The sequence below is a fragment of the Misgurnus anguillicaudatus genome, chromosome 10 (genome assembly GCF_027580225.2).
Source record: "Misgurnus anguillicaudatus chromosome 10, ASM2758022v2, whole genome shotgun sequence".
NCBI lineage: Eukaryota > Metazoa > Chordata > Actinopteri > Cypriniformes > Cobitidae > Misgurnus > Misgurnus anguillicaudatus.
In genome coordinates this window covers 8,884,908-8,895,743 of record NC_073346.2, presented here as the reverse complement: position 1 = coordinate 8,895,743, position 10,836 = coordinate 8,884,908, and the positions used below count along the sequence as shown (strand labels likewise).

The window sequence follows — 10,836 nt, the reverse complement described above, 5'->3', positions numbered from 1 at the left end:
GGTGTGTGGTTTACAGAAAAATAATTAACACCCATGGAACATTTCTCAACCAGAATAAAACATTCAACAAACCTGTGGTATAATAAACATTAACGCAACAAATGACAATGAATGTACAGTGTCTCACTTATCATACAAGTGTATTTTAGACTGCTGTCCTAGTTCACCAGAAGTCAATAATGTCTCTAATATGCCTTGCGGATGTCTTATATGATTTATATTTTATTTCCAGGTTCATAGAAAATACTCATTTCAGATCAATAATAACGATTAACTTCTTCAAACTTTGAATGAACCAGTTAAATGCTTTCTGTGTCTGATCTGTCGGCAGTCAGGCGTTCAAACTGATAAAAATATATATAAACGCTTCATGTAAAACTTCTGTTAACATCACTTTGGCCTTTTTTGTCACCTTGGTAATTGCACAAAGGTCAGACGGCACTGTGTAAAGCCCCCAGATTTGTGTACATCATTTTAGGATGGATCAATAGTATATGCTGTTTTCATTCGACAATGAAAGGCATAAGAGAGTTAAGCTTGACCTTTGCCTCCATATCCAATTGTGTTGCAAAAGACACGCAGTACATACAAATGAGAGAGGCTCGTGTGTTTTTGTAAGGGAAAGATAAAAACAAGAGGTCGGGTATGTCTGGGAATAAGAACACTGATGTAAGATGTAAGAAAATATTACTAAGTTCCTCTGACAAATCTAAAGATGTGTTTGAAGTGCTCTTGTTGGGTCACGCTGGGCGTGATTATAGCAATTGCTTCCTCAGTAAGATAAATAGACTTGTGATGGTTTTATTGTACTTCCCCTCACATAATTTAATCTAAACTGAAGTTTGGCAATCATACAAGCAAGCAATATACAAATATAAATATTCTTGTTTGAACACTTACAGACACACACTTAGTCTCTTTTAATAGCTCTTAGAGAGAATTAGAGAGAACCACGTGACCCATGCAGTAACTTTAGAAATGTGATTCAGTCTGCGATGGCTCATGGGAAGTTTGTGACACCTGTGAGTGCCGACAGGCCTATCAAACCCCCCTCGCACAGACCACCCCAAATCCAGACCCCTTCTCTCACCCTCAGTAACTTACAGAAGAGAACAGCCGATAAGCTCCCTGTGACCGCATCGATGCCTATTACACCAGCTGATCTAGTGAACTTTAATGACATTTAAATGCAATTTTAGAGCTGCGGGAAAAACAAATGGTTTTTGCATCTGCTGTTTTATATGTGATTAATATTGACTGATGGAACGGTTGTGTCAGCTGAATGCAATATTAAACACATGTAGTTTAATACTAAAGTTAAAATGGGAAATGAATAGGCACATTATTTGCATTTGTATGAAGTGCCCGCTTGATACGACGCTTATACGTATTTACCACTTGACCTATTGTGCGAACATACAAATACACAGTGTATATGCTACTACATTTTGTATGGTTGTTTCAAACTTTCATCGCAACATTTGTAGCTGGATCTGCAGTGCTTTGCTTTGTTCAGCATGTACAAAGCCCAATGCAATGCTGTTAAGATCTGTGTGTGTGTTTGGTGCTTGTCAGGCTACAGTCTGTGTCAGCATTTTACTGTCCAGCCCTCTGTAGTCTGGTAAAACTACAGTAATTGCTTTTTATTAATTAGCTTTCTGCCAGATTAATTAAGACCCCGTCACTGATAATGCAGAAAACACACAGGCCCAGCACAGTGTTAGAGAGCTACTAATGATGTGCAAATATATTTTCCATGCCCTTTGCTCTGCTGGGTTTGTGTGTGTGTCACTCTTATTTAAAGATCTGCTGTCTGTGTCCTTAGGGAAATGTGGACAAACGTGTCTGATAAACAAGCGTCTGCCCTGTTAAGAGCTGTGAAATCTGATGTTCAACATGGTGTATTTTGTTCTTTGAGTGTGTTGTATGCGTTATCTCATGTGTCCTGCGTTTGATGCAGGTGATATACCTTTTGTTAATATAATTTGAAAAAGGTTTGTTGGTTGTTTGTACAAGAGTGACGTTATTAATAACCACACTGCAAAAAATATGCAATTAATCATTTATTTCATATGCTGTAACATTACATGAATTAAAATTAAGAAATTAAAGCAATTTCAAGCTTTAATTTAAAACTAGTCAATATAAATGGACTTGTACAGTTAAATGTGATGATACTTATGTTCACTTGCTGCCTCATTTTTATGATAAAACTAGGGCTGGGAAAAGATTAATCGTGATTAATCGCATACATTATATATATATTTTATTCTATATTATATATAAATTATATAAAACATTTATATATAAATAAAAAAAATCTGACATGAATATATGTATGTGACATGAATATATGTATTTGTGTTTGGTTAAATATACACAATAATTACACACAGTACGGGTTGGTACACACACACCCATATATTATGCAAAAAATAACTTTTATTTTGTAAGCGATTAATCGCGATTAATCTTTTCACAGCCCTAAATAAAACAAATAATAATAATAATAATAATAATAATACAATTGATTATAATAATAGTATTAACGAAAAAAGAAGAAGAACAGAAAGAAGAAGAGGAGGAAGAAGAAAGGTGATATTAATTAATTAATTTATTTATTAATATTTAATTTATATTATTAAAATGGATTTGCCGATACGTTATACAATCACGAAAAAAACCCAGCGGAAATTCGTGATAATATCACGAAAAAAGAATTAAAAAAATACGTGACTATATAACGAAATTTCGTGAGACTGGGAGTTTCAACATAATAGTAGGCTAATTGTAACCAGAGATGTACGCACTATAATATTTGCAGGTCAGGCGCAGTGTTTGCGCTTAAATCCGATGGTTGACGGAGTCAGTGAAGAAAATAAAACACACTAATTGGTCAGCTGAAGATCTAAATCTTTTCGCCAGTCTTGCTCAGTTAATGTGTTGTGTTAAAGTCTATTACCGCCGCTGGACGTTCCTGTCTCTTAAGCTGAAGGAACATAAATATATAAATAAAAGAAAAAAACGAAGCCATCAGTAGAGGTTTGCGCAGGTCGATAAAGCTTTTAGATTTGGAGATGTTTTCTATTTCCCGCGGCTAAGAGTTGTTAATGGAGCTTAAGGAATTATCTTATGGCTCTCTGTTTTGAGAGCAGTTTATTTCAGGGGTCCCCGTGTCCCCTGTCGAGTCTGAATATGCTGCTGTCACGGGCGCTTAATGAAAAGTAACGCGTCGCTGATTACAGTTTGATTTGCTTTCTATGTAAAAGCGCCGTTAATTCAGCATCATCCCTCCACTGTGGCTGTGAATTTACCACGGCTGAATGAGTAAGTCAAACCCTTCACATCTCTTTTTCTGTCTGTCTGTCTCTCTCTCTCTCTTTTTTTCTCCTTCCCTGTTTTACAACGCTGTGAAAGTTTACAGTGAATATATAAGATGCTATAAAGTATTCTGTTGTATTCCTTGCAAATAACATTTGTAATTTTTAATTGTAATGATAACGTTGTTACGTACAAATGTTTCAAATCTGTTTTAATTCTGGTGCATTTATTTACAAAATAAAACGACTTTAATTGCATTTATTTGTTATGCTGGTGTTTTAACACCAAATCGCTGTGTCGTTATTTGTTGTGCATTGTACAGATTTCTTTTTCAGACGTCTTTGTCCAATGGATCGCCCAAGAGAAGATCTCAATCGTTTGGTCTTCACATTAAAATTCATCACTTAGGCCCTTCTCAACGGCCCCCAGTCCTCCAAGGGCCACACTTTCACCATCACTGTCAACTCGTACTTTCGACTGCGCGTTTTTGCCCTTTTATCTAGACCAACTAATTCTCTTGCCCTTTTCACTTATAGAGACGTGCCCCGGTGAGTACAGGGAACATTCAGAAATTGAGGGGTCTGTGTCACGATGAACATTTCAAATGATCTCGCCTTCCACCATATAAACGGGCTGTCAGGAGAACTCAAATGCTGGGTCAAAGTAAAGGATTTGGTGCTTCGATAATATTATCAGAACGAGAGTAGAAATCGATAGGGTGAAGTGAATGATGACTAAAAACATCCCAATTACAGGCTGGTTATGGCGGGTTAATGGGGCTCATCCAGCGCTGTCTTATGGCTCCTCGGGGTCTCATCTCTCCCATCAGAGTATGAGAGAGAATGATAAACGGTGATTGAGAGATTATTACAAACCCAAACACAGTAAACACCGAGCACTCGCTGCTGAGAACATCATACAATATTTAGAGAAATAATAGTCGGGTGGTTTTGATTGCCATGCATTAGGTTGATGTGAACAAATACATTTTTTGTATTATTTTCTAGTTTTGAAAAAAATGCTATTTTATAAATAAATAAATAAATAATTTAGTACATTTAATAAAAATGAACGGCATGTTTTATTATGTCAATTTACAATCAAAATGTAAAAAATGCCACCATTATGACTGTCAGATATTTAGTGATAAATGCAGATTAGCTGTTCAAAATGTTTCGTTTACAGAAATAGATCTTTACAGCTTTTAAGCAAAGCAGATGACGTTTAACAAAACCTGTAACATGTTGCATATAGAAACGTGTATACATTCAGCACCAAGGACAGCGACTTTGATCGACGCACAGACCCAAGACTTGGAAACATCAGCTGTTTTATTATAGTGAGCAGATCTCAACATTCCCCAAATTCAACAGGGATTTGTGCATTTGTGCGATACGATCTTAACAGTGACACTTGTGAGTCATTGCAACAATGTCCGAGTTCATCTAAAATAATATCCAATGAAAACATATGCATGCCAAATCAACATTAGAACCCCAAAATCGGATTGTAAACTTTTCTCAGTCTTTCCGGCCATAGTTGATAATTTACACAAATTTAACGTGCGTTACCAAAACTCAACCAAACAAATAAATATATACTGTAAAGCAATCCCTTTTTGGGACCCTCACCAGTGAAATGTCAATACAACAATAAATACATACACTTTCCCATGACAGCCCATTTTTATGTAGCAAAAATTTGGGTCCATTGATTACTGTCTTTGCTAACTGTTATGAAATTGTTAGCAGCTATTCCAAACAGTCCACTTCGGTTTTTAAAGAGTAAATGGGTGTGCTAGGAGCAGAATATTTTATTCACCCCCTTTGGAAAAGTCATACTGTCCTTGCTGGCCTCAAGCTGCTGTGTTTTTATCACGTTGGTGTTCGCTATGGAGCGTCCAAGGGCTTCTGTCTCTAAGATGGCCCCTTTGGTCGTGGTGGTCCAAGAAACTGTAGTGTTCGTTTGTGCTTGGTTTAATGAGCTGTGCCTAAACAAGGGGTCGTGAAAAACTCCATCTACCCAGTTTCTAAGAGTGGTAACCGGTGAATCCTGCTGTCTATCTAGGCCGTTAACAGGCGAGCAGGCAGAGGGTGATGGTTGACATCTGAGCATACATGAAGAGTACTCTGTTGGGATCAGCGAGGTCGCGGTCTGGGCCAAAGACCAGATTCGTGGTTTGCTGTCCAGTAATGGATGGCCTTGCTGTTGGAAACACGTTTTGGTGTGCCGAAGGTCGCCGACGTCATGTTCGCAGTCATCGGCGGACGTCTTTAAGCAACTTTTGGTTAAATCGCGGTCAGCCTCGAGCAGACCCGGAATGGAGAGTTTTGGAGAGGTCTCTTTGGGGCGATCGTCGGTGGTCGCCATGTGCACGTTCATGTGAAAGCGGTGTTTAAGTTCACACTCCGAGCTCTCCGACTCGATGGTGTCAAAATCGTCCAAGTCACTTAACTGAAGTTCCTTGTCCTCTCGACTTTTACTCTCTGTAAGAAACGATAGAAAGAGTGTGAGTGAGAGACAATATATATACATAAATAGAAATTAGTGAAACAACTTTTTATGAACTTAAAATAATGTATTACTAAAAAAAACATTTAATTCATTATACACTATAAAACGTGTTTTTATTAAATATATATTACGCTAGAAATGTATGTTAATGTTGCAACTACGAAGAAAAAATGGCTTATTTATCCTCTGGCTAGAACTTTAAAAGTTTGGGCTTGCATTTTTTCAGAAACATTCAAAAACAGTTCTTAGCTCGTGATTTGAAATGAAATTTAAACTTTATCTTATATTTTAGTTAATTAACCGCATGGTAACACATACAAATAAATAATGATTTACTATAGTAAATTACCTACATTTGTATGTAGTATTTTTGTAATTTTAGGGTTGATAACGGTTTTTATTACCTAATTTTACTACAAATATAAGGATACTATATTAAAATAAAACAATGTTAAATTTATTTTGTAAGGGTTACTGTAGCAAAAGCATTGTTAATTTTCTTATGGATAAGTTTTGTTAGCGTAAAGAATGCAGTGGCGCTGACCATCATCATTGGTTTCACTTTTGATTTGATCTTCTTGTGATCCATCCTCATCGTCATCGTATTTTTTCTCGTCTGAGCCCTTGTTTCTCGGTGGCCATGTCATCTTGTTTTCCTTCTTGAGTCTCCGCCTGGCGTTGGCGAACCATGTGGACACTTGTGTGAGGGTCATCTTGGTGATGATGGCCAGCATGATCTTCTCTCCTTTGGTAGGATATGGGTTTTTCCTGTGCTCCTGTAGCCACGCTTTTAACGTGCTGGTCGTCTCACGGGTGGCATTTTTTCTTCTGGTTCCTCCCTCCATAGATCCGTATCTATGATATAAAGAAGTTGTTGAGCTGTTGTTAACCTCGTTCTAAATATTTCACTGGCTAAAACTACACATAACTCTTGTTTTGGCACTGAACATGTATGTTTCAGTGAGATAATAGAGCGTGCGAATTGCTTGATCGAGTGCACACAGAATGCACTGGCCGTCTATCTGTCCATTAAAAACATCTGAGGCAAAACCCTGAAGGGTAAACCGTGAAATGCATGATATAACATCAAATATATATCAAAGGTATAAGACCATTGCTCGTGCCATCTAAGGAATAAGGAAAATGACATTCGTGTAATTCATAAAAGTGTGTCCAAACATAAAGCTAATTAATCGATAGTTAAACAGTGAGTCATGCACTTGTTAATTGGCAATGGAGATGCTTAATGAGTGCCACTATTCAATACCTGTCATACTGATACTGTCCCAGGGTGGGATCATATGGGTAATATGCGGCAGCCTGGGTTATACCCGCATGCGCAGTCGCACTTCCATCCTTGGCATCAAACGTTCCCTGTAATCAAATGCAACACTTGTCAGTGTGTGCTGATGTTGTGTGCCACGTCTTTATAATGACAATGAAGTTATGGATGGCATTTGTTTTCAGGTGCAAATATGTATAAAAGTTTAATATTAATTTGCTTTTGAATGATGAATACATTTATGTCATTATACAGTCAGACCTGAACTTTATTTTATTTTACAAAATATAGAAAATATAAAGTGTCTCGTCTGAGCTCTTTGCTATTGTCAGAACACTTTACAAACTTTATATGTCCTAGAATATAAACACATTTTTGTCTAAATCGTAACACAGACTTTGTCGATCTGAACATTATAATAGATACGATTGCCATTATACACACATTATGGACTCACCAAAGAGTAGAAAGCAGAGGCGTCGGCTCCATAAGTAACATAATTCCCATAGCCTTGACTGCTTGTGTACGGGTTCCCATAGACTCCCAGCGCAGCGGCGGAGCTCAGCTCGTGTCTGGCAGTGGCCAGCAGTCTGCTTTCATACACGGGACAGTAGACGGGCGTCTGCGCTGATGAATCCGAGATGGATCTGGTACTCGACTCGCAGCAAGATGTCAAAGAGTTGGTGGTCATGAGGAACTGGAATGGTGTGAAAAGAAACACATTTCAAACAAAGCCAAGCTCGTAAAAAGTTCACATGATATTAAGCAAAGGCGAAAAACATGCGTTTTATCAGTAGATAACGTTTCCGATGAAAGTGCATGCAAGTTCATTTTTCTTTGCCAATGCCAAAACAGCCCCCACAGGACAATGCGATTTATGGATCATTGCCAAAAAACAACTGTTGTCCTCCTTCCCCCTGTCATCGCGCTTCCACTTCTGCATGCGTCTGCGGCTCGAACCCGTGTTAGTAGATTTGTAAAACGATAAGCGCAGAGGGAACCCCTGAATAACACCGGAGATGGGTATAGCCTGAGTCTCTCTATTGCGCTATTACAGATCTAGTGAGAGCGCTTCCACTTTAAAGTTGAAATGTTTTAAAATCAGAAATTGAATTTAAATGCAACATTCAGTTCAGAATGAAATTTCCGCGTAATGTGAGCTTACCTGTGGTGCTGAAGAGTAAGGATATCCGAATTGAGGATAGGACATTGTAGAGTGATCCCTGTTTCCGAGAAAGCAGGCGAGACTGCAGGTCTGCTGTGTTTCACTGTAACAATTGATTGGTAAAGCATAAAGCTGCTGGACGCTTATAGGGCGAAGCGCAATACTACCATGTTTAATTTGCTTAAACGCCTTCCTGAGGATTTCCAGTAGCTATCTTCTGTATTAAACTTCTACAACACAACCGAGCGCATCGTAAAGCATTTTCCGAGTAGCCGGCTTTGATGTCAGAAATACATATTTTGCGTTATAAAAACTAGTATTAAAGACGTCAGCCCAGATGCGGGTTGTTTTAAACGCCGGTGGCTCTGACGTCAGAAGAAACCCACTCAAAATGACCAGACTCCAACTTTAATATGCATTTCTCTGGACGAAAATCCCAGCGAGTGACAGAGGGGTGGGGGTGAAATTTTCAGGCACAATGGACTTGTAATGGAGCTTATCAATTAAACTGATCTCTAAAATGTCATTACAACTAGTGAAAATACTTTTTTTGCGACATTCTTTTTTATTTTGTTACGGAATTATTGATCTAAAGTCAATTGGAATAATAGTAACATAATCTAATAGTTAGCCAGCATTAACAGACATTTCACCTGTCAGAACATGAAAGAAAGAAAGAAAGAAAACAGAAAAAAGGCATAGGCTATGCCCTTATCATGAGATAATATCAAGATAGAAAGAGATCATTTTTATTGAAGAATAAAATGTGCTGACAACGAACAGCTTTGGCCATCCCATTTAAGGAAAGTCTTGCGTTTTACATGCCTGCCAGATTTTATTCTTTTTACGCAAATTACGCAAATAAAGAAATTTGATATTACCCTGGGTTGTCCTTTTAAGAAAATTAAAAATATATTTACTGTATTTTCTATATATAGTCTATCTATCTATCTATCTATCTATCTATCTATCTATCTATCTATCTATCTATCTATCTATCTATCTATCTATCTATCTATCTATCTATCTATCTATGTAAAGGACTACATTTTGCTCTTTAGAGTGATGAAAGTCTAGGTGCGCCATGGTGTGTTGCTGACTCGCTTAGAGAAGCCCGGGTTCAGACATGTGAGAAGCCCCGGGGTCACAGTCAAATTAATGATGATGTACTCCTCTTTTCCCCAGCTGGAAAACTGCCTGCAAGAAACGAATCTGCCCGCAGTGACAGCTCGATTGCGGGTGATTGATGACTATCTTGAGACCGGCCAACATAATATAATATGGGCCGCATAATTGCTTTCATTTACAGATGAAGGTACTTGTCCTCAAATTGAGTTAGACTTTTATCAGGCAAGTTTTTTCACCCGTTCCCTCTCCTTTGGCATGCTGTTGAGTTTGGAAAATAAGTGTTCTGTGAAATTAAATTAGTCAGACAATAACCGAGCAAATGTCGCGGCGTGTGCGTGTTAATAGACGTGGGGTCAAGTGACTGACCCACATTTGCGCAGCATTTCATTTTCATTCATTTACTCTTTCAGGTTTCCTTTCCGCTTATAATTTGAAGCTACACATTAAAACAAATTAAAACACATTTCGGAAATCCAGATTAAATTATTTGATAAGATCTCGGTTAACTTTTATAACAAATGATATCGCATATAATGATTATATTTACAGTAAATATATAATAAATCCTGTATAAAGTGTTCATAACACATTCACAAGCGCACACTCAGTACGCGGAGCTAAATGGCTTTTTCTTTCTCTCTGAAAATAACCCGTGACATTTTATCTCGAGTAACATCAACTGTATGATTGATTCCTCCTCTCACGCACCGGACTGTAGTGAAAACAGGTAATGCATCCTTGAAGTTGATAGGCAAGTCCACAATAGAATTCCTTATACATTTACATTATGTTTTTTTCTCTTTTTTTGTCGGTGTTATTTTGGTCCATATTAAATATTAAGATGCACTAGTATATGCTTTTAGAGGATAATGAAGTCTGCGCAAAGACTGTTTTTCGTTAAAGATTTAAACGAATTCCTACTCTTTTGAACAGATGGATCAAATATGACCAACTATTTATTTGAAAAAATAAAATAAACGAAAGGAATGCATGCAGGTTTTAATTTTTTTTTTAATAAAACAAACATTATTGCCAAATATCTAGTCGGATATTTAGCTGTCACGCGTGTGTTAAGATCTCATCACTTGAAAGTCTCAAAACTGAATGAATTACACTTTCAAAGGACATGGCATCCTTTTGTTGTCTCCGACAAACCAAACACAAATCAATCACAGACTGCGTGTTTCAACACCTCCTCCCTTGTCCAGCTCAGAGAGAAGTGTGTCTACATATGGACTTTTATTTTTGATTTATTATACAAAAATGAATTTATTATTTCGAAATAAAGATATATTTTTAAATGAACAAATTCATACTGAGAGTAACAACGAGGTCCTCTTTTATGATTAATACAATTGAATTGTCTTTTTCTCATAAAATCTCTCATAAAAGCATCCACCTCCTGAATAACAAAAGGCTTAAGGTT

General features: G+C 37.3%; 1 protein-coding gene across 1 annotated transcript; it reads right to left on the bottom strand.

Annotated features, from left to right (window-relative positions):
* Positions 1-4,434: 4,434 nt before the first annotated feature.
* On the bottom strand, positions 4,435-8,823 carry irx4a (iroquois homeobox 4a). The gene is made up of 5 exons (XM_055210658.2): positions 8,283-8,823; positions 7,575-7,814; positions 7,103-7,209; positions 6,380-6,690; positions 4,435-5,807 (listed from the first exon to the last, which is right to left on the bottom strand). Exons 1-5 carry the CDS (start codon positions 8,325-8,327, stop codon positions 5,119-5,121), a joined length of 1,392 nt encoding a protein of 463 aa, XP_055066633.2. The 5' UTR covers positions 8,328-8,823; the 3' UTR covers positions 4,435-5,118.
* Between the last annotated feature and the right edge of the window lie 2,013 nt (positions 8,824-10,836).

What these genes read in the sequence shown, in the direction of transcription:
- irx4a (XM_055210658.2), bottom strand. Translation starts at nt 8,327, where the DNA reads ATGTCCTATCCTCAATTCGGATATCCTTACTCTTCAGCACCACAG. An exon ending in CTTACTCTTCAGCACCACAG is followed by an intron (nt 7,815 to 8,282) that starts GTAAGCTCACAT and finishes ACACCATTCCAG; the next exon opens with TTCCTCATGACCACCAACTC. An exon ending in AAGTGAAACCAATGATGATG is followed by an intron (nt 5,808 to 6,379) that starts GTCAGCGCCACT and finishes CGTTTCTTACAG; the next exon opens with AGAGTAAAAGTCGAGAGGAC.